This window comes from Phoca vitulina, unplaced genomic scaffold (genome assembly GCF_004348235.1).
Source record: "Phoca vitulina isolate PV1807 unplaced genomic scaffold, GSC_HSeal_1.0 scaffold97, whole genome shotgun sequence".
NCBI classification, from domain to species: Eukaryota; Metazoa; Chordata; class Mammalia; order Carnivora; family Phocidae; genus Phoca; species Phoca vitulina.
Window position 1 is genome coordinate 631467 of NW_022589800.1, and position 25024 is coordinate 656490.

General features: G+C 42.4%; 1 protein-coding gene and 1 non-coding gene across 2 annotated transcripts in view; both read left to right on the plus strand.

Annotated features, from left to right (window-relative positions):
• The first annotated feature begins 18765 nt into the window (after positions 1 to 18765).
• The window catches only part of SLAMF6 (SLAM family member 6), a 32743-nt gene continuing 26484 nt past the window's right edge, over positions 18766 to 25024 (plus strand). The window contains exon 1 of the mRNA XM_032397290.1: positions 18766 to 18835. Coding sequence (XP_032253181.1) covers positions 18787 to 18835 — 49 coding nt within the window. The 5' untranslated portion in view covers positions 18766 to 18786. The remainder of the gene's footprint in view (positions 18836 to 25024) is intronic.
• On the plus strand, positions 24152 to 24258 carry LOC116627518. Its single transcript, XR_004298497.1, has one exon. It is a non-coding gene; the product is annotated as a U6 spliceosomal RNA (small nuclear RNA).

Here is a 25024-nt window from a genome sequence, read left to right on the forward strand (position 1 = left end):
CTGGTGTTTCGTAGGTTCAGCCTAGAGAAAAGAAATGGCTGGGCCGTATTTTCTTCCAGATCCATTACTTTTCTTCTACTTGACCTTTCCCTGAATTTTCCTGGGTTTGAGTAATTTTCTCAAGAACCCTTAGAGACGGTCTCTACTGGCTGTAAAATGAAGTTTGGAGGAGAAGGCAGAAGGCGGAGGGGTACTGGGTGGTCCCAAACGCAGGCTCCGATGCTGGAGTGCCTGGGTCTGAATCCTGATTTCTTTGTTCTGTGACCTCAGGCAAGTTAGGTTCGCCTTTCTGTGCCTCAGTGTTCCCACCTGCAAAATGGGGACAGTAATAGCTCCTACTGTGTAGAGTTAATATGAGGCAGCACTATAAGGATATGCCTCCAAGCTGATCTTACAGGCTTGAACCTTCATCAGGCGCTGACCCTGTGTCAGGTTCTTGCAGCACAAACGTAGCTGATATTGTGCCAATTAGTGTTGTGCGCTGAACTTAACTCCCAGGCCTCCTACACCGATGCTTGTTCCTCCTGTCATTTCACTTACCATGCTACCCTCCCCAGCCAGACGGAGAGAACAAGGGCTGGTCTGAATAATAATAATGCAAACAGAGAGCTCCTGAGGGCAGGGAGACTGCAAGAGTTAATTAAGGGCTTCTTTGTATACCAATTGCTATACTAGATGCTTTACACAACTCACAACAACAGCAATTCTTCCAGCTTATGTTAAGACTGAGGGAATAAATACCTGGCAAAATCAGGCAGCTGGGGAACACAGGGCTTGAACTCAAGACTTTTTGTCACCAAGAGCCACACACTTGCACCTGACCACGCACTTGAGCCTTCCTATACCTGGCTCTGGACTCCCAGCACCTGGCACTTTTCTTGACATTTCATAGGTGGACCACAAATATTTGTTGAATGAATATGTACGTATAATAATATTTTAAAGACACCAAGAGCAGCTCCAAGTAAATGTATTCATATATTAATTCCGTTGTTGTCTGGATAACCACTCAACTCTTCTATTGGAAACACCCATTAAGAATGTTGAGTAGAGCTCACTGTCTGCATTTTGGGCAGAGCTGGTTTCACAGCCAACAAGGGATCCAGGTCATAAACACTGCTGATGAGTTGTTATAAGATGAGAGAAAAACAGTGCAAATTTCCACTATTAATATCAGAAGAATAACAGAAACAGAAGAAGAGGTAAGAATTTATGAGTTGTGCAACACTATTTAAAAGTTTAAAAACAGCTGTGTGCCTTTAAGTTTTGATGACCCACCATACTCATAATAGCTAACATTTATTGGAGCCTATGATGTGCCATTCCCCACCCGAAGGTTTTATTTGTACTAACTCATCTAAAGCCCACAAGAAACATTAAAAATCATCTAATCCCTGAAGATGCAATCCTCCTTCACTTTACAAATTAAAAACTAAGTCACAGAAAGGCTCAGCAACTAGTCCAAGTTACTATGGAAACCAGGACTTCACTGCTGGCCTCCCAGGTCCAGGGGCTGGGCGCCGAGCCACTGTTCTCAGTGCCTCCCCTACCCACAGCTTCCCAAGGCAGGAAACTTGTATTCTTGACTCCAGACGCCCTACATCTAAGCAGTCACTAGGTCTTGTCAAGTCTAACTCAACCATGTCCCCTCAATCTGCCTAGCCTCCTTCCCGGTGTCCACTCTCCCAGGTCATTCCTTTATCACATGTGACCTGGGCTGTTATCACATAAAGAGCAATCTTTCCAAAATGCTGACCTTATCACTTTATTTTTCTACTGAGAAATTTTTCCTGTGGGACCAGACTCCTGAGCAATTTGACCCATCAGACTGTCCGGGCCTTTCTCCTGCTTCTTCCATAAGCTCCAGTCACACAGAGGTACGTGGGTCCACGAACCCACCCAATCCTTTCCTGCTCTACATCTTTGCCCACGCTGTGTCCTGTGCCTGGAAAACCTTCTCTCCTTTCCATCTCTAGCTATTTTATACTCAAGGACCAAACCGAGGATCCCTCTTTGTGTAGAATTCTGAACCCCCCCGCCAACTCAAACTTAAATATATAGCTCGCTTGTAAATTTCCGTTAATAAAGTATTTACTGCCCATAAATTTTACCTCCTAAGTGCCTAAGAAATGAGACTACAGGCTCCATTTCAGCAGGTAAACACAAACTAGTCGATAATGCACCTATTTTTTTTGTGTGTGTCTTACTTTGTTTTGTTTTTCAAGAAAAGAGACCAAGCAAGTAGCAAAGAAACAGCAAAGACTCTCCAACGTGACAAAGGGCCTGTGCTGTCTGAAGCCTCAGGCCCTGAGTAGCCACAAAGGGACTGTGGGGTTGAGGGCAGTAAGACAGAAATTGAGGACGAGGAAGTCTACCGTGAGAGAGGTGACCAGGACCCCGAGAGAGGATGGAAAGCTAGCCACTGGGAGGGCCAACACCAGAAGCAATAAACCAGAGCACAGCACAGGCACGTGGCTGGAGGAAGGGAAGGCAGCTCTGCCTCCATCATCCTAAAGATAGGAAACTGGGCACTTAAGTCACACCTCCCTCCAGGGCAAGAGCTTTGCTTTATTCCTCTTGTCATTCACTGCACCCATGATAGAAGCTAGTGCCTAGGAGAGCTTCATAAACATATGAATAAATATTTGTTGAACTGAACTCAGATTGGGACCCAGACACTGGGATTCTCCGTTTCAGAGTCTGGGTCTGGGGAATGGAGAGCAGAGGTTGTGTGGGTCACTCACGGTGCCTCTTGGAGAAAGCACTGGGCTTTTCAGTGAGAAGGATGGGCTGTGGTTTCCTCACAACGGTGGGTGCAGGACCTCAGGATGTTTTGTGAAACCCTGAAGGAGAATGGACTTGCTAAGAAGTGGTGTGTGAGATTTCAAATGGAAGCTTCTAGATCTGAAAACACCTCCATAACTCCCCGCTTATCAGAGAAGCCCCAGATCCTCTGCTCGGAGCAGCTCTTTGCAGATGTGCTTGGGCTCCCAGCTCCCCCAGCTACATCTCCACATCCCTTTCTTGTTGGTCTGAAATTAAGCTGCTACCCTGAAGAACTTTAGAGTCCCTTTGTAGAAACTCTGTAAGCAGATACAGAACTACTTGAGAAGATTTAAAAAAAAAAATTGGTGGTGTTCTTCCAGTGCCCTGAAGTTCTGGCACATTTCATTTATTTTATCCTTATGCGTTAACCCTAGGACTCTTTCTCTACCTCTCCTCCTTCCCCTCACCACCTCCAATACCAACGCCCCCTACCACTCATCCCTCAAGGCTCAGTGCAAACGCCCCTTCCTGGGAGCAACTTTCCCTGCTCCTGCAGACCGTGTTTGATGCCCACACTTTGTTCTCATTGTACTACATGTCTTTCCTTCACAGAAGATTTCAAATTTCGTCTTTAAATATTTCTCCTTGTGATTATTTAGTTAACGTCTCTCTTTCCTCACTAGACTGAGCTCCATCAGGGCACAGACCATGGCTGGTTTTGCTCACCATTTGTACCCACAGTACCTGACCCTGTGCAAGTTGGAGAGGAAGTCTTCAATGTTATCATATTTTGATTAACCTAATGAAGATGCACCAGTTTGTGCGGACTTCACCTGCCTTACCTGGAACGTGAGAATCCTTTGGCACATGTCGCAATGACAAAGCTATTTACTCCTAAACATTAAGACCCTTAATAGGTCTCTAACCTTTGGGTAGAAATGCAGTAGAAAAATATCGAATGTACTTCCTGTGCAGGAAACATAGTTAGGGGTCAGAAAACATAGAAAAGAACTAACATTATAGGGCTAAGACTGTTATCCTCGGAAAGGCATGCTCACAGGGTTGTCCTGGGCTGGTGTCTGGGAAGTTGGATTTGGGGAGTTTGACCGCACCCTGATAAGAGTGGTTCACTGAGCTTAAACTATTTGTACAATTTGGTTTGTGCTGAACACCTGATTTCCTTCTGGGGTTCTGAAATTTTGGTATGTGCTAGGCAGACAGTGCCTCCATTTTGACAGTTGAAAAAAAACCCTGGAATTCTGGGCGGAGGCAGGCTTCCAGGTGGACCACATTTCACACATGTTGGCACAATGTGTTGCTAGAAGAATTAAGAATGGTCCTGTGTGACTCCACTGGGATAAGACTCTTGGAAGCTTCACCTGGTTTCTTCTGGACACAACTCCAGGTACCATTCCCTTTGCTGATCTTGCTTTGATCTATTCCCTGTAATAAATCGTAGCCATGAGTAGGACTATATGCCAAATCCTGTAAATCCTCCTAGTGAATCACTGAACATGGAAGTAGCCTTGAAAACCCTTAACACACCTCCTAAATGTTTTTGCAGTCTATCTGACTTCTCTTCTTTCATCTGCCAATAGCTGCCGCAGTCGTGGCCCCCACCACCTCTTCCTGGACAACAGCAGCTTCCCTCCCACATCCACACTCATCCTAGTCCAATCCATTCTCTACACCGCAGCCAGAGTGGTCTTTCCAAACACAGATGTGATCCTGGTGGCAGGAGGAACCAATGGACTGCTGGTGTACCTTTATATCTGTAGTGGTTCACAAGCTGAGAGTTTATAAGTAGAAGAACTTCTTTAACCAGAGAAAAATTGGAAACAATATTCAGTAATCTAATTTCCATAAATGTGCCAAGGCTAGGTGGTCTCATGAACTAGTTCTATCATATTCAGTGACAGGATAATTCCCATGTAATTTTAACTGTTCCAAAGCATAGAAACTTCAAAGTTCATTGAGCACTATTAATATAACACTGATTCCAAACTAGATGAGGATGATTCTCCAACAAGAAAAATATAGACCAGGGATCAGCAAACAACAGCCTGTGTACAAATCCAGCCTGCCAAGTGTTTTTATATTACCTGTGTGCTAAGAATAGTCTTTACAATTTCCAAAGGTTGAAAAAAACTTGAAAGCATAATATTGGTAATATGTGAAAATTATATGGAATTCAAATTTCAGTGTTCGTAAATAAAGTTTTATTGGAACACACACAGCAGTCATCTGTTTATGTATTGACAATGGCTGCTTTCATTCTACAACAGCCAAGTTGAATAGTTGCAGTGAAGAATGTATAGTTGCACAGTGTAAAATATTCACTACCTTGACTTTTACAGGAAAAAAGTTGTCAATTCCTGATAATCTCACTTATACATATAAATACTAGGACCTTAATTTAAAAAATAAGAAGAAAAAAATCTTAATTTAAATTTTAGTAAATGGGGGCGCCTGGGTGGCTCAGTTGTTAAGCGTCTGCCTTTGGCTCAGGTCATGATCCCAGGGTCCTGGGATCGAGCCCCGCATCGGGCTCCCTGCTCCGCGGGAAGCCTGCTTCTCCCTCTCCCACTCCCCCTGCTTGTGTTCCCTCTCTCGCTGTCTCTCTCTCTGTCAAATGAATAAATAAAATCTTAAAAAAAAAAAAAATTAAATTTTAGTAAATGAACCAAGCAATGCATGAAAAGAAAAAAAAAATACAATCAAGTAGGGTTTATCCCCAGAATGCAAAGATGATTTATCTTTAAGAAATCTTCTATTGCGGGGCGCCTGGGTGGCTCAGTCGTTAAGTGTCTGCCTTCGGCTCAGGTCATGATCCCAGGGTCCTGGGATCGAGTCCCACATCGGGCTCCCTGCTCCGTGGGAAGCCTGCTTCTCCCTCTCCCACTCCCCCTGCTTGTGTTCCTGCTCTCACTATCTCTCTCTCTGTCAAATAAATAAATAAAATCTTTAAAAAAGAAAAAAAAGAAATCTTCTATTGCAATTTATTGTTTAAACACATTAAAGAGGAGGGGAAAAGACCATAATCATCTTGACTGATGCCAAAAAATGTATTTGATAAAATTCAACAACCACAACTGATTAGGAAAAAAATTAGCAAATACAATAAAAATAGAAGACGTTTCAGTCAATGCCCAATCAGAAAAATTGAAACCATGTTAAATATCCAAACCCCACAAATTGAACATAAGAATTGAATACAAAAGTGATGGAAGGGTTTGAGGAGTGAAACAGGGAAGATGAGGTTACTGACCAAGTCCAGGAAGGTGTTACCACTCTTGGGGGAATTTGCCTTTGGAACTAGTGCTGTCCCATGACAGGATGCCAGGAGTCCGTACTTCAACCAAAGCCACAAGAATCTGGGAGCCTAAGTTGCTCCACCACTGTGGCTGCCATCATTGGAGCCGGAGCCCACAAATACCACACTGCCAAGACTTCTGGAATGACTGCTGGAACTGCATTGCTAGACCAAGAACCCTGGAACTGCATTCATTTCCCATTATTGCTGCCACTGCTGGGGACATTATCAGAAGCCAAGATGAAAAAAACATTTCTCCCTTCTTCCCACTTTCCAGTGTTTCACCAGTACCACCCATTGATAAAAGTATAGAATAATATCCCTCATGAATGTTGATGCAAAAATCCTCAACAAAATACCAACAAACCAAATTCAGCAGCACATTAAAATGATTATATATCGTGACCAAGTTGGATTTATTCCTGGAGGGCAAGGAAGGTTCAACATAAAAAAAAACAATGAACGCAATAGAACAATTAATAGAATGAAAGGGGGAAAAACCACATGATCATCTCAGTTGATGCAGAAAAAACATTTGACAACATTCAACACCCTTTTCATGATTAAAAACAGTTAACAAATTAGGAATACAAGGAAATTACTTCCACATAATAAAAACCATATATTAGTTTGCCAAAGACTGCCATAACAAAGTACCACAGGCTGGATGGTTTAAACAACAGAAATGTATTTTCTTACAGTCCCAGAGGCTAGAAGTCTGCAATTAAGATGTCAGCAAGATCAGTTTATTGTGAGGCCTCTCTCTCTGGCTTATAGATGGTTTTCTTCTCCCTGTGTCTTCACATATCTTCTCTCTGTGCATGTCTATGTTCTAATCTCTTCTTTTTATAAAGACATCAACCTTATTGAATTAAGGTCCACCCATACGACCTTATTTTAACTTAATTACCTCTTTGAACATCTTATCTCCAAATACAGTCACATTCTGAGGTAGTGGGTGTTAGGACTTCAACATGTGCATTTTGGCAGGACACAGTTCAACCTATAACATTCTGCCTTCTGCATCCCCCAAATATGTCCTTTTAACAAGTAAAATGTGTTCACTCCATCCCAACAGCCCCAAAGTCTTAACCTATTTCAGTATCAACTCTCAGTCCAAAATCTCATCTAAATATCATCTAAATCAGGTATGTGGGAATCTCAAGGTATGACTTACCCTGAGGGAAAATTCAACTCCAGTTGTGAATCTGTAAAACCAGACAAGTTATATGCTTCCCCAATATAATGGTGAGACAAACAAAGGATAGACATGCCCACTCCAAAGGGAGAAATAGAAAAAAGGAAAGGAGTCACATTTGTTTGTTTTGTTTTTTTAGAGTCCATATACAAGTGAAATCATATGGAATTTGTCTTTCTCTGTCTAACTTATTTCAGTTAGCATAATGCCCTCAAGGACCAACCATGTTGCTATGATTTCCCTTATATGTGGAATCTAAAACAAAACAAAACACACAATCAAATTATGACAACAATCAAATTATGACAATAACAACCCAAAAAACCCCAAGCTCATGGATAGAGATGACAAATTAGTGGTTGTCAGAGGGGAGGGGGGCATGAGGAGAGGGTGAAGTGGGTGAAGAGTTTCAAAAGATAAAAACTTCCCATTATAAAATAAATAAGTCATGGGGATGTAATGTATGTTATGAAAACTATAGTTAATAATATGTATTGCATATTTGAAAGTTGCTAAGAATAAATCTTAAAAGTTCTCAACACAAAAAAAATGTGTAACCATGTATAGTGACCAATGATAACTAGACTTATTGTGGTGATTATTTCCCATTGTATACAAATAGAGAATCATTATGTTGCACACCTGAAACTAATATAACTATATGTCAATTATACCTCAATAAAAAAAAGGGAAGGAGTCACAGTTTCCAAGCAAGTCCAAAACCTAGCTGGGCAGATTCTATTAGAGTTTAAGACATGGTGGTAATCCTCTTTGGCTCCACGCTCTGTTTGGTGGATCCACCTGGGTGGCTCTGCCTGCTGGGACCACCAGGTTCATCCTCTCCACCTTCAGCAGGGGCCCCACCCCTCTGTAACCAAAAGCAACCCTGACCCCTGAGCTGTGCCTTAGAGCCCATGGTGGCAGGATCAGCCCTGGCTTTTTTCTCATTTCTGCAATGATAATACATGTTTGCAGCTGGATAACTTTATTGGTCTATCCTGTAGAATTCCAGAAATCCCACGGCCTTCCTTAATCTAGTCCTGTCTCTGTCTCCTTCAGTCCAAGTTGACAGCATTTCTGCTGGTATAAAATTCCCAAAAGTCTTGTTGGTCTCCCGTGCAATTCACAGAGGCCCGCACCATCAGACAACAAGGTCCTCCCCAGATTGTTCCTGGATAACCCCATCTCTATCCCTGGCTTCCCCTGAAATGATTAATTGTATCCATAAGTCACACACCTGTAATTCAGCCCCATAATAGGCCATATATGAAAAACTCACAGCTAATATCATACTCAAAGGTGAAAGACTAAAAGCTTTCCTCCTAAGATAAAGAAGAAAACAAGGATGCTGGTTTTTACCATTTCTACTCAACATAGTATTTGGAGTTCTAGCCAGAGCAATTAGGCAAGAAAAAGAAATAAAAGGCATCCAAATTGGAAAAGAAGAAGTAAAATGATCTCTGTTCATAGATGACATGATCTTATATATAGAAAACCCTAAAGATTCCACACACACAAAAAAACCTATTAGAACTAATAAATGAGTTAAGCAAAGTAGCAATATGCAAAATGAACCCACAAAACACAGTTGTTTTCATACACCAACAATGAACCACACAAATAGGAAATTGTGAAAACAATTGCATTTACAATAGCATTAAAAAGAATAAAATACTTAGGAATAAAATTAACCAAGGAGGCAAAAGTCTTAAATGTAGAAAATTATAAAACATTACTGAATGAAATTAAAGAAGACAAAAATAAATGGGAAACATTCTGTGTCCATGAATTGAAAGATTTAATATTATAAGGTGACAATACTATCCAAAATGATCTACAGAGTCAATGCAACCCTGATCAAATCCCAACGTTTTTTGCAGAAATGGAAAAACACATCCTAAATTTCATAAGAATGTCAAGGGACCCTGAATGGACAAACAATCCTGAAAAAGAAGAACAAAGTTGTTTGACTCACACTTCCTGATTTCAAAATTTATGGGAAAGCTAGAGTAATCAAAAACAGTGCCGCATAGGCATAAGACAGACCAATGGAATAAAATAGAGCACCTAGATACAAACCCTTGAATAAATGTTCAGATGATTTTTGCCAAGGATATTGAGAACATTCAATAGGGAAAGGACAGTCTTTTCAACAAATTATGTTGGGAAAACTGGATCTCTACATGCAAAAGAATGAAGTTGGACCCTTATCTTATTCCATACACAAAAATTAATTCAAATGGATCAAAGACCTAGATATAAGAGCTAAGACTAAAAAACTCTTAGGCGAAAACATAGGGGAAAATCTTTATAATATTGGATTTGGCAATTATTTTTTTAATATAACACCAAAAGCATAAACAACAACAACAAAAAAACAGGTAAACTGGCCTTCATCGAAATTTAAAACTTTTGTGCCTCAAAAGACACTATCAAGTGACATAATCCCAGAATGGAAGAAAATATTTGCAAATCATGTATGTTATAGGAGATTAATATCTAGAATATATAGAGAACTCCTACGACTCAATAACAATAAAACCCAAACAATTTTAAAAGGGGCAAATAACTTGAATAGGTGCTTCTCCAAAGAAGATATACAAATGACCAATAAGCACATGAAAAGATGCTCAACATCACTAATCATTAAAGAAATGCAAATCAAAGCCACAATGAGATATTACTTAACATCCATGAGGATGATTATTATCAAAAAACAAAACGACAAATGTTGGCAAAGATGTAGAGAAACTGGAACTTCTATGCATTGCCGGTGCAAATGTAAAATGGTGCAGCCATAATGGAGGACAGTTTAGTGGGTCCTCAAAAAGCTAACCATAGAATTATCATATGACCCAGCAATCCCAATCCTAGGTGTATATCCAAGAGAATAGAAAGCAGGGCCTCAAACAGATACATGTACTCCAATGTTCGTCGCAAAATTATTCACAATGTGCAAAAGGTGGAAACACTCCAGTGTCCACAAATAGATGAATGAATAAAGAAAATGTGTTATATTAAAAAAATGGAATATTATTTAGCCATAAAAAATAGAGTGAAATTCTGATACATCCTATAATATGCATATACCTTGAAGACATTATGCTTTTTGAAATAAGCCAGACACTAAAGGGCAAATATAATTCCACTTATATGAGGTATCTAGAATTGGCAAAGTCAGAGAGAGAGAAAGTAGATTAGGTTGCTAGGGGCTGAAGGAAAGGAGTAATAGAGATTCACTGCTTAATGGTTATAGAGATTCTGTTTGGGATAATAAAAGGTTTTGCACCCAAACCCATTGTGTGTTTTGGTAGGGGCGTGGGTGTCCAAACAAACAAGGAATTTCCCAACACCAGCTGGGTGTCCTATAATTCAACTCAATTCTGACCCCATCTACCTGGAGATAGCATAAGTTTCCACAGGTTAAGTGTTTAGTCCCACAAGTCTGCCCCACCATCCCCATTTCAGATGGCAGTCACAAATGCAGGGCTCCTGACCCACAGGCTATAGATTGAAGGTTCCGACAACCCCCTCCTTAGGTTCAATTAATTTGCTAGAGCAGCCCACAGAATTCAAGGAAACTCTTCATTTACTAGATTACCAGTTTATTATGAAAGGATGTAACTCAGGAACAGCCAAATGGAAGGGACGCACAGGGCAAGGTGTGGAGAAAGGGCAAGGAGCTTCCAGGTCCTCTCTGAGGTCACCACTCTCCCAAATCTCCACATCTTCACCAACCCAGAAGCTCTCTGAACCCCCTCCTTTTGGGTTTTCATGGAGATTTTGTTATGTAGGCATGATCGATTAATTCACTGACCATTGGTAACTGATTCAACCTCCAGGCCCCTCCCCTCCCAGGAGGTCAGGAAGTAGGACTAAAGTTTCCATGAATGCAGTGGTGGATAAGTGACTGTCCGATCATTTGACACATTCACATGGCTGGTTCCCCTGGCAACCAACCCTCATCTTAAGGTGAAGTCCAAAAGCCACTTGTTAACATAAATCCAGTTGTGGTGGAAAAGGTTTGTTACGAACAAAACACCCATTTCTCTCTTAAATCTCTGAAGAGATTTTAGGAACTGAGGACAAGAGACCAAATATTATAACAAAAGATATTCCCATTACTCTAATCACTGAGGAAATTCCAAGGGTCTTGGGAGCTGTGAGACAGGAACCATGGGCAAAGATGAAATATATATAAGAAATGAGTGACCAAATATATATTTCTCATAAATCACATTATCACAGATAATAAAAACATTTTGGAAATAGATACAGGCATATCTCAGAGATATTGCAGGTTCAGCTCCAGAGCATTGCAATGAAGTGAGTATCACAATAAAGTAAGTCAAGTGAAATTTTTGGTTTCCCAGTGCATATAAAAGTTATGTTTATACTGGGGCACCTCAGTGGCTCAGTTAGTTAAGCATCGGACTCTTGATTTCGGTTCAGGTCATGATTTCAGGGTCGTGGGATTAAGCCCTGCATTGGGCTCCCTGCTCGGCGGGGAGTCTCCTGGAGATTCTTCTCTTTCTCCTTCTCCCTCTGCCCCTCCCCCTGTTCACACACACACACACACGCACGCACACACACACTCTCTCTCTCTCTCTCTCCTCTCTCTTTCTCTCAGATAAAGAAGTCTTTTAAAAAGTTATGTTTATACCAAATTGTAATCTATTGAATATGCAATGGGAGTATGTCTAAAAAAAAGTACACACCTTCATTTAAAAATACTTTATATCAAAATAAAGAGCTCATACAACTTGATACAAAAAAAAACCCCAATCAATCCAATTTAAAAAACGAGCAGAGAATATATAACGTAAAATTTACCATTTTAACCATTTTTAAGTGTACAGTTCTGTAGCATTAAGTACATTTACATTGTTGTGCAACTGTCACCACCATCCATTGCCAGAACTTTCTTCTTTCCTAACCGAAACTGTCCCCATCAACCCTATGAAATCATGGGAGGAAAACACTGAGCACAGTACCAGACATTGAAGAGACACGTAACAAGTGCGTGTTCCTCTCTGCCCTTGGAGTTGCTCACCTGCAGCTCTTCCGTGAGTTAAACTTTATAGGTGTTCGTCATTAACCAGAGACCACTTAGGAAAATTTTCATTTCCCTTTCCTACTTCCCTTCCCCCATTTTACACGCCAACAACTTGTCTCTTAATTTTATTTTGAACATTTGAATATATGTTGAAGATGAACACTTTTCTGAATATTTTGACATAATCAAACCTTTAAGACAGCGCATTTCATTAGTCAATAGGCGAGTGTATGTTCTCTTAGGTGCACAGCTTTAACATTATTTGAGTAAGTGCATGTTCGCAATTCATAGTGATGCCAGTAAGTCTTCAGTTCCCAGATGACATGTACAACCTTTATGGCGGGAATGCAGTGGTGGAGTAAGTGACTGTCTGATCATTTGACACATCTCTCATCAGGAAGACAAGGACTATTCTTGAGGCAAAACAAGCGGTGAGTACGGTTTTAGACCCTGCTTTAAAACTGTAAAATTAAAAAAACCACTAAATCCTCGATCACCTGTGGGCGACATGGACGAGCGGTCAGTCAATCTGGGAAACAATTTCAGTGAAAACCTAGATTGCTTATTCATGTAGGCATGTGTGTTTTGCCAGTGATGCTCAGTCTGCTTGTAATCAGATGATACAAGAATTTGAGTTAGGGTAAGTCTGTCAAAGCCAGTAAGATCATTCAAATACTGGTCTTACAAGCAGACATCAGAAGTTAATGTGAGGGAGTAGGATGTAGGATTCAACACCTGGAGTCTGCTTTTCCCGGAGGTACGTTGTCTGTGTGGCCCAGTGCCTCATTTTCCAGGATCTGCTGTTTATACTCCTGAGAATTTGATTTACAAGTTTTTGGCCTGGATCTTGCTTTGATTTTAAGCATTTAGAGGGTCCTAGGCAAGGGTGCCCACCGTAGTGAAGCATGTGTGTGTCTGCAGCCCTGAACATCCTGTGGCCAAGAACCGTATTTATAGTTGCTACACAGTCATTTATAGACACTCCCCTTTGGACCCATTTATTGATCTCAGTGTGGGACAAAGGTGTAATGCCTGCTCAAGATAATCTAGACGTGACTGGTTTGAGATGGTTTCATTCTAATGGGGGTGGGAGGACCTGTATTTAAGACCACATGGCAGGCTAGACAATCCCAAAAATTTTCCCACTACAGAGCATCTAGAAATACTGATAAAATATAAACAGCTTTTGAGTGCACAGTTTAGCTTTCAAGACAGACATTCTTAAGGAGCAAGTAAAGAGGAACTCGAAGTGAATTAACATTTTACATATGTAATCTGAAAATTACAGTGTCGTATTTGTTCATTCTAATAGACTAAAGCACTGGGAGACGGGAGGCTGGTGCCCCGCATCCTTGGGAACGTTCTGCCTCTCAGCTCTGTGTGGACGGTCTCCCCAGCCCCCCAGGCAACGAGGCGTTCAGCTTGAGGGTCTTTGTAGGGTGATGAGAATGTTCTACAGCTAGACTGTGGTGATGGTTGTGCAGCTCTGGGAATATACTAAGGTGCAGGGGGCTGTGCGCAGGGAGAAAGAACCCGCGTACCTCCCAAAGGAAAGAGGTCTTCAAGGGGGAAATCCTTTCGCATTTGCCTCCTAAGCTCCCTGCATGTGGGAATGCCCACCCTCTCCCCCACTGAAATCCCTCTTTCTCCAGTCTGAGGGAGAGAGTCAGAGTTGAAGGAAACATTCGAGTACCTACAACATGCCAGGTGCCGGGGCTACATCATCTTCTGTGTCCTTTTAGGACAAACCTGATCCTGTCACTCACTTCCTGCTTGAAACCTGTCCACGGCTTCTCCTTGCTCATAGGCTCAAGGCCAGGTTGCCCGTAGCTTCCCCCCGTCTCCGGTTGTTTTCCTCCTTGCTTTGTTCTCCAGCCAGAATGAATGAAGTTGCCCAAACAGCGCCTTTGCCTGGGCCTGGAATAGACTCCACCTCCACCAAGGCCTGGCAGGATGAAGATGGGGTTGAATGAACTGTTTTCCTCTTTAAAATTGAAATTTTAAGTGGAGCAAACATAAGTATATAACGTGGGGAAGGGAACACAATACTTGTTCCCCTGAGCCCCCGGTCTTATCCCTGTGCCCTCCCCATCCACAGGGAATTGCTGTCCCGATTCGTTAGTCATGCCCTTGATTTCTTTACAGCTTGACCACAGAATGGACTCATCCTTAAACACTGTTGTTTGGTTTTGCCTGCACTGGAATTGTATGTGAATGGAATCCTACTCTTGTCTTTTTCTGTGTTGTTTGCTGCCCAGTCTTGTTTCAGAGGCACACAGGTGTGGACGTGCCACATTTTCCGTGCTGTTAACGCAGGTCGCTGTGCGTGGCTCTGGGTACACACACACAAGGTTTCCCGGGGCGTGGACTCGCTGGGTCACAGGATACACACACTTTGAGCATACTGGTGTCGCCACATTTTCTCAAGCAGTTGGACTGGTTTATACTTCCAATGACCGTGCGCTTCCACTTTCCGGGAAGGTTCCCCTTCTTGGCTCCTCCGGGTAGAAGCATGTCTTAATGCCACCTCCCTGGGTGGCGCGTGGAGCCCTGAGAGTTTTACGGTGGTCACAGTCCAATGGTGAGCGAAGGACGAGGCTGTGGTCTCACCCTTGCTAGAGAAACAGACACTCATGCACACACGAGAGCATCCATGCTCTGCACACTTTACGGCTATCCTGCTCCTGAATAGACATTTTTTTTTAAGATTTTATTTATTTATTTGACAGAGAGAGAGAGCACAAGCAGGGGGAGCGGCAGGCAGAGAGAGAGGGAGAAGCAGGCTCCCCATGGATCAGGGAGCCCCATGAGGGGCTCAATTCCAGGATCCTGGGATCATGACCTGAGCCAAAGGCAGATGCTTAACCAACTGAGCCACCCAGACACCCCATGAATAGACATTTTTCTTTTTTTTTCTTTTTCTTTTTTATCCTTTCTCCAACTGAGGCATTTTATTGTTGCCTCTTATACACACACACAAACACACACAATGTGTAAACAATTTAAATAACATGTGGAGAACAACCAAATTCAAGACTGTGGTTGCCTCTGGGAATGGGGGAACATAAAGGGATGCTCTATTAATTCACGATATTTTGTTACTTTCAAAAATGTTTTTATTTTAACTCCTGTATAGTTAACATACCGTGTTATATTAGTTTCAGGTGTCCAATACAGCAACTCAGCAATTCCGCACATTACTCAATGCTCATCATGGTAAGTGTACTCAAACCCCTTCACCTATTTCACACATGCCCCGCCCAACACCCCGAATAGACATTTTTCTAAAGAAGACATACAGATAGCCACTGGACACGTGAAAAGATGCTCAACATCACTAATCAGCAGGGAAAAACAAATCAAAACCACAATGAGATGTTGCCTCACCCCAGTCAGAGTGACTAGTAACAGAAGACAAGAAATAACAAGTATTGTTGAGGATGTGGAAGAAAGGGAACCCTCATGACTGTTGGTGGGAATGTAGACTAGTGCAGCCACCATGGAAAACAGTTTGGAGGTTCCTCAAAAAAATTAAGAATAGAAATACCATATGATCCAGCTATTCCATTTCTGGATATTTATCCAAAGGAAACAAAAACACTAGTTTAAAAAGATATATGCACTTCTACATTTATTGCAGAATTATTTACAATAACCAAGGTATAGAAGTGAACATCCACTGATAGATGAATGGATAAAAAATGTGACATATATAATCGGATATTACTCAGTCATAAAAATGAATGAAATCTTGCCATTTGCAAGAACATGGATGGACCAAAAGGGTATTAGGCTCAGTGAAATAAGTCAGACAGGGAGGGATAAATACCATATGATTTCACTTATACATGTAATCTAAAAAACAAAACAAACAAACAAAAACAGGCTGATAAATACAGAGAACAAACTGGTGGTTGCCAGAGGGAAGGGGGGTAGGGGCATGAGTGAAATAGGTGAATGGGATCAAGACATACGAACTTCCAGTTCTAAGTCACGGGGATGAAAAGTACAGCATAAGAAATATAGTCAATAGGGGCCCCTGGGTGGCTCAGTCGGTTGAGCGTCCAACTCTTGATCTCAGCTCAGGTCCTGATCTCAGGATCGTGGGATTGAGCCCTGCTTTAGGCTCTGCACTCAGCAGGAAGTCTGCTTCTCTCCTCCCTCTCCCTCTGCTCCCCCCCTGCTTGCGTGCTCGCTCTCTCTCTCTCAAATAGATAAATAAATAAATCTTTAAAAAGAAGAAACATAGCCAATAAATTGTGCTAACCTTGTGTGACGACAGGCAGTAACTATACTTACAGTGGTGAGCATCTCATAATGCCTATAAATGTGGAGTCACTCTGTCGTACACCTGACACTAATAATACCAGTTTTATTTTTTTTAAGATTATTTATGCATTTGAGAGAGAGAGCACGGGGGGAGGGGCAGAGGGAAAGAATCTCAAGCAGACTCCACGCTGAGCAAGGAGCCGGCCGGATGCAGGGCTGAATCTCACAACCCTGAGATCATGACCTGAGCTGAAATCAAGAGTTGGGCGCTTAACCAACTGAGCCACCCCGGCGCCCTTAATAATACTAGTTTTATAGTCAATTATAGTCAATATAGTCAACAACGCTTCAATTAAAAAAAAAAAAAAAAAGAACATATTGCTGTAGTCCTTACATAGGAATACATTGCATTGCATTTACTCATTAACTTCATATTTACTGAGTGTCTGTTATAGTCCTAGGTACTGTGTTAGGCTGTGGGTAAGAATGGTAATCAACCCATTTCGTGTCCTCAATTAAATTATAAAGAAATAAAGAAGAGAGGCCAAGGAAACATTCTGAACCACGTGAGAAATGCTATGATTTGAATAATAAGAAGAGCAAATCACTTCACCCGGTTTTCAGGAGGTTTGGGAAAGTTTTTCAAGGAGATGATATCTTGTATGTGAAATTGTGCTATGTACCATGACAGACTTGCAGATACAACCAAACAATCCCTAGTTTCAAGGTGAGCATGGTTTTGAACAGAAGATAAAAGGCAGGTAAAGAAGGTCCAGACCACCCAGACTTTCTCCACATCAGCAACAGGCCAGTTAGCTTTCTCATCTTCCTGTGTGTTCACTGGAATAGCACTTTTAATTTCCTCCAACAAGTTTTCCTTTGCATTCACAACTTGGCTCACTGGTGCAAGAGGCCTAGGCTTTCAGTCTGTCTCAGCTTTGGACATGCTTTCCTCACTAAGCTTAATCCCTGCCAGGTTTCAATTTAAAGCAATGGATGCGTGATTCTTCCTTTTACCTGAACACTTAGGGGCCGTTCGTCGTAGGGTTATTAACTGGCCTAATTTCAATACTGTTGTGTCTCAGGGAATAGGGAGGCCCGAGGAGAGGGAGAGAGACGGAGGAATGGCCGTCGGTGGGAAAATCAGCACACACACATATCTATCGATTAAGTTCGCCATCTTATATGGAAGTGGCTCACAGAGCCCCCAGACAATTACAATAGTAACATCAGGGGCGCCTGGGTGGCTCAGGAGGTTAAGCGTCTGCCTTCAGCTCAGGTCATGATCCCAGGGTTCTGGGATTGAGCCTCGCATCGGGCTCCCTGCTCAGCGGGGATTCTGCTTCTCCCTCTGCCTCTCCCCTCTCTCATGCTCTCTTTCTCTCTCACAAGTAAATACATAAAAATCTTTAAAAAAAATAGTAACATCAAAGATCAGTGATCACAGATCACCATAAAAATATAATAATAATGAAAAACTTTGAAATATTGTGAGCATTGCCCAAATGTGGCACAAAGCAAGTAAGTGTTGGAAAAATGGCGCCAATAGACTTGCTTGACCCAGGGTTCCCCCACAACTTCAGTTTGTAAAAAGCACAATGTCTGCAATGCTCAATAAAGTGCAGCGCAATAAAACAAGGTATGCCTGTAATGTTGGTTCACTGAATTGAACAGTTAAAACAGTAATTTTTTTAAAAAAATATTTTATGTATTCATTTGAGAGAGAGAGAACGAGCATGGCAGGGAGTGGGGGGACAGGCAGACTCCCGACGTGGGGCTCGATCCTAGGACCCGGAGATCATGACCTGAGAGCCAAAGACAGACACTTAACCATCTGAGCCGCCCAGGCGCCCCTAAAACAGTAACTTTCAGCTTACAACACCACGACATGTCATTTAGGCCATTTCACCACACACACACACACAAAAAAATGAAAAAAGGATCTAGATGGAAAACAAAAATGCCAATTCACAGTGCACACTTAAGGTCTTTGTGCTTCGCTCAGAAAAAAAAGTAAAGGGAGTAGTAATAAAATCAGGCCTGCAGCATGTGGTCAGAGGGCTTACCACACCTCTGAGAGGAAGGGGAAGTCTCCCTGAGAACGAATCTCATTTATGACAGAGGAGAGAAGAGCAGGTGCCAGGCACCGGGAGGCCACCAGCACAAGCCTCTGCCGCTGACAGCATGCTCTGGTTGCTTCTGCCCCTCACGCTTGTCTTCTCCTTCAGCCCAGGTAAATGCTGCAGCAGATTCAGGTAGCCACTCACTGACGCCCTGGTTTTGTGCTGCTTGCTCGATCTAAGTCACTTGCGCATATTGTCTGTCTGTCTCTCTGCCATCGGAAGGGGTGGGGATGGGGGCCTCTCGGTTGTGCCTGAGAAACTGCCACCTCCTCTCAATTTAGCACATGAGGTGCCCTCGCTCCTTCAAAGGTCACGGCTTCACCTGTGTCTGCCTTTGAGGGAAGTCTCTGCGGGGCATGGGAGGTGAGCTGCTTCTAAGACCAGACTACTTGGGCTTTACAACCAGCATGCTGTGGTATGAAGAGTCCTGAGGTTAGGAGAGTGATTTCTCTTCCCAAATTAGCTACTATCTTGCTCTGGAACCTCAGGTAGGTTACTGATTCTGCCTGAACCTCACTATCCTTATTGAAAAGATTGAAGATCTATGGCTCAGCGTACCCACAATTTCTGGGCACAGTGAAGACACTAGAATAGTCCTATTAGTTTTTGCTTACTGTGAAAAGAGACATCTCGCAATCTCTCATGCAAATCAGGGTCTAGGCAGTGCAGCAGGACTTTAGGTGCCACAGAGAAAGGAACGGCTCCCCCTGTCCGTTATACGTGGAAAACATGAAGGTATTCTGTTCCGGGCCTTGGGCTAAGTGCTGCACATGCATTATATACATAAGCCTCAGGACTGGCCTGTGAGTTTGTATTATATTGACCCCATTTTAAAATGAGGAGCCAAGATGATTTAAAGAACTTGCCCAAATTTCATTAGCTAGCAGGTGGCAAGCTCTTGTAACAGTTGCAGCAGTTCTGAGAAACAGTGACAACTGACGAAGCACTGCCCTAGCACAAGAGAAAAGACAGAAGTGAGAGAGTCACCACAGATGTGGAATTAACTAGACTGACTGGCAGCAGGAGTGAGGGGAAAGGCTGGTTTTCTACTTTCTGGGGTGTATCGTGATCAAAGCAGGCAAAAACCCCCATCCTTACCGAGTTCATTTGAGCAGGGGAAACTAGATGAATAAGTGAAATGGCATATTGCACAGAAATCGATGATAACTAAGGCAAGCAGGGAAGGAGGGTATGAAGTACGGCGGAAGCGGCAGGGAAATTTCAGAGTAGCCAAAGGTGGTGAAATTGGGTGATAAAGGGGAGGGGAGGAGGGAGCAGCCATGGAGAAGGTGAGTTCAGTTTGGGACCTACTGATTTTAAGACATCAGTGTGATATCCATGAGAAGATTTCCAGAGAGCAGCTGGGAATTGAGGTCTAGGGGCTGGAGGCTTGGGAGTCATGGCACGGAACTAATAAACAAAGCTAAGGAGAAAGTGCAAGGAGGACAGAACCCTGGGCAGTATGGGTAAGGTGCAGAAAGAGGGAGAATTTGTTCATATATTCAAGAGCCACTCCCTGGCTTGGTGGCAAAGCCCCGCATCTTTGCCTCACTTTTACCTCTGACAAAACCGAACCCACCCTAAAATGAAATATTCTGAATGTGCTCAGGTTAAAATTCCCCTGTTCCTCCCCATTTCCATCGATATCTCTCGTAAATACCCTATGAAATAGACACTGTCCTTATTCCCACTTCAGGGAAGAGGAAAGAAGGCACACGACACTTAAGTAACGTGCTTCGTGTCACACAATTATGGGTTGGGGTGGCACCGTAAAAAGAAACACATGGGAATGCATTTGCAGGTGTTCTGAAGCCCAGGAGAGGAGCAATGATTGCCAAGGTTGGACATCAGGGAGCCTGGCTCCAGAGTCTGTGCTCATAATCACCTGGCTATGCTACTTAGTTTACACATAGCTATGTATTCACATGAATGTATATATAATTACAAAATGTGACACCAGGAAGAAAATCAGCAGGGTACCATGAAACAGAAAAACAAGGGGATCTCCTTTGCTTGGGGTCAGAAGTTTGAGGAAGGGAAAGAAATCTGCTGCAGCAAGGATCTGGCACAAATGAAGTCAATTTTGAAAACAAGCACGAAGGAAGATGACTCATGCCATCCAAACTTCTTTCCAGTTGGTCAGACACTGTAACTTGCTATTTTTTTAAAAAGTTAGCTGAAAAGATAAACCATATTGGGAAATAATTCCCGTAGGTATAACTGGAATCGGGCATCATCATGCCCTGGAGAAAATAAATTTCATTAGTTTCTCTGTTTTATTCTTTCTAGATGGAAACTTATCAAGCATTGACATGCATACAAATTACTAGGGAGTCTTATAATACTGATTCTGAATGCAGACAAATATTCTGCATTCATAATAAGCTCCCTGGTAACCCCAATGTTGCTCGGTGGACCACACATTGAGTAGCAAGGATCTAGATTTCACGGGATTTTAGTCATATTGGGGTTGAAGGGAGGGAGAAATAGGGACTCATTCTCTGCGTATATTTGCCAGAAGCAGATACGGGTATTCTAATGTTCAGGAGAGAAGTGGTTGCAAGCATAGGCCGAGCCAATACATGTGAATTAGCCACATGATTCTGAGGTCCTGAGTCAAAACTTTTCTGCTAAGAGATTGTATCCAATGGCTCCCTTCCTCGGGGGCAGTGTTAGCTACTTCTCTTACCAACCATCCACACCTTCCAATGTTTATTGTTGCTCACCACGGGCAAGGAGTTGTTTTGCATTTTGACATTATCCTCAAGGACAACTGTACTTCTCCACCTCTCAGAGTCGTGGTCTGTCCCATGTGACCTCCAGCCTCCCGTGCCTCTCAGCTTCCAGCCTCCCGATCCCCATCTAGCCTCAGCTGGGTCTCCCCCTACAGGCAGATTTTCTTTCTTTCTTCCATTAAGGTAAAATTCACAAAACATAAAATAATAATTGTAAAGTATGTAATTCAGTAGCATTTAGTACATTCACGGTGTTGTGCAACCACCACCTTTATCATTCCAAAACATTTTATCACCCCAAAAGAAGACTCTATGTCCATTAAGCAGTAATTTCCCATTTGCCCCTCCCCCCAAACCCCGCTCACCCCCTGCAAATACCAACTAGCTTTTTGTCTCTGTGGGTTTACCTATTCTGGACATTTCATATCAGTGAAATGGTATGATGTGTGACCTTTGTGCCTGACTGCTTTCACTTAGCATAATGTTTTTGAGGTTCCATCACATTGTATCGTGTATCAGCACTTTATTTCTTCTTATTGTTCAATAATACTCCGTGTGTGTGTGTGTACCACATTTTATTTATCCACTCATCTATATAGATGAACACTTGGCTTGTTTCCACCTTTTGGCTCTTGTAAATGGTGCTGTGATGAAGATTTGTGTGCAAGTATTTGCTTGAGTACCTGTTTTCAATTCTGATCCAATTCTGGATCATACGATAATTCTAGGATTAATCTTCTGAGGAGTCACAAATAGTTTTCTACAGTGGCTGATCCAGTTTACATTCCGACCAGCAATGTATGAAGGTCTTAATTTCTCCAGCACTTATTTTCTTAATAATTATTTATCTTATTAATTCTTACCAGGACTTACTTTCTGATGATGATGATGATGATCACTCTCCTGCAGTTTGTGTTCAAAAGGTTTCTTTTCCTGTTCCAGCAATTCATTAGTTAGTTTCTAAAAGATAAAATTCATAGGCAGAAGCTTCTAGGAGTTTCCTGAGTCTAGGACATCTCATTGGTGACAAATTCCCTTCTCTAGTTTTATTCTGCTTCTCATTCTTGAGGGGGCATGGGACAATGGATCATCTTCTGTAGTTACTTCCTGCTGGATGTGGGCACCATTGTGGGAATCAGCAGAGGTGCAGAACCTCTTTCTAACTAGTCTGAGATATGTGAGTCACCGGGCTCAGCTCTGAGCTGTTCATACCCTTGTGTTACCACCATCTGTAATTGTATGGCCTCTGTATGCTTGGTCACGAACTGTACCAAACAGGTAAGTATGCAGGTCCAAAAAGTAATGAGCTGCAGGATTATTAGTGGCCGCAGGAAAGAGAGGAAATTTGTGATACTGGGTCGTGCCGTTTGATAGTCGGCCAGACTTAATCAGAAGATCCTCCTCTGGTCGAAGGTACGCAGTCAAGCCTCCTGATCAAAGATTTTTTTAATATCCACTTCTACTTCATCTGAGGTATTATTACCCCAGGTACAACATGAAGTATTAGTTATTACACAGATTCCCCCCTCCTTCTGCTAACAAGTAGTCCAGAGCTGGTCTATTATCTCACACTACATTAGCTAAGGAGTCAAGGACAATTTTTAATTTCTTGAGGGCACTGCCGGTATTTCTAGCCCATGTTTCTATCGTGCCAATTCCTGAAGGGTGGCTTCATGATATAAAACCTCCCCAAGGGGCGGTTAATGTGATGGCCAATCCAAAGCTGGCCAGAATCAGTCCCAGGGTTCTCTTTCCCCGATAAAGATTGAGTAGGATTATGTAAGGTCATCCTCACAGGACTCATGAAGCGTACAGTACATTGCCCAGTGAGCTGGACATCGTCAATGGACACGTGAGCAACAGCAAGAAGCAGGGAGATAAAAATCCCAGCTGGAGATGAGTCCCTTGGGTGCCTATGGTAGGATGATCCACAAATAAAAACATATCCTGGGGTGTGCAGGCTCAGTGAGTCTGCACTGAGTTAAACCAGTTAAGCAATTTGGGACCCCAGCTCGGGGATGCCATTGCATTCAGGAGACAAAGGTCCGCTCCACAAGGCTGTGTAACTGATTGGACCCGTGGCTGCCTTTCCAGGGGCCTGATTATATAAATAGGTACGTCTCCAGCACCCCTTAGGTTTGGTCAGTCTTGTCCTTGCCTTACATTGACTTTCCCACGTCCCTCTAGTGTTGTCGCATCCCTTCACTGGACACCAATGAGCTTCACTTGGAAAGCAATCCTCAGTGACGTTGAAGGGCTGTGGATGGTTCAGGGGTACACCCACAGCAGGGCCTGGCGCTGACATGCAATTTGGGTATAGCACCCCTCTCCTCCCAGTATCATTAACAATGGGGGTAAGATTTACACACAGAATTTCTCTATGGGAATGACCCAGCCGTATAGCTATGGAAGGAGAATTTTTATTTTACTTTATTCTTAAAATTTATTTATTTATTTATTTGAGAGAGAGAGAGAGAACATGAATGGGAGGCACAGAGGGAGAGGAAGAGAAAATCTCAAGCAGACTCCCCACTGAACACAGAGCCTGACTCTGGGCTTAATCCTACAACCCTGAGATCATGACCTGAGCCGAAACCAAGAGTCGGACGCTTAACCGACTGAACCACCCAGGCACCCCTGGAATGAGAATTTTTAAAGGAATTCGGGAGCCCATAAAAAAAACTTACATTAGTTCTTGCTTCGGCATCACATACACTAAAATCGGAATGATACAGGGAAGATGATCATGGCCCCTGAGCAAGGATGACACGCAAATCCGTGAAGCGTTCCCTATTTTTATGTATTAATCGAAATCAAATTTTGCATTGTAATTATGTGTTATTTCCTAAGCCCAAAATGTATGTATTAAGCATAAAACCTGTTATAACTTAAAAAAAGATTTGCCACTGCTGCATTAGAATAGAGTGGACTTCACATCTAACATTTTTTTTAAGAGCAGAAATTTTTTTTTTTCTGATTTTTACCCTTTAGAACGTATTACTTAGCAAACAGGACATCTTCAGAATAGATTCAGTAGCATTTTATTAAAGGATCTGTGTGCCAAGTACTATGCATATTTGTATGTTGGCCGGTCATCTCTAACAATTTAATGTTAAAAATTGTGTGTTTATCATACAGCCCTAAGTGGAGGTAGCCGGACCTCACTGATATGCCTTTCAGTCTCATTGAAAATTTATACCACAGCTCATATCACTTGTTCTCTGAAATGTCTAAAGGGCATGAGCTCTCAGCCATGAAGAACTTTGGCTTCTCAGAAACAGCTTGTTGCCAAGGTCAGGCTAAGAGGAGACCTGCTTACCCTTGTGGTTGCCCAGCTCATGTGAGCCGTCCCCACTTTCCCACTTAGCTAGCTCGCCTCTGCGTATGAGCTATTGACCTGAAGGTACTTAACTAGTAGTCTGTTACTAGTTAGGTACCTACACAACATATCTCCGTTGACAAGTCATTTTAACATTAATTAAGTGAAAAGAAAACTGATTATTCTTTCAGTAGTTTGGAGCCTTTGTGGTCTCAGATGTCCTGATTTCAATTCTCTTTTTTTTC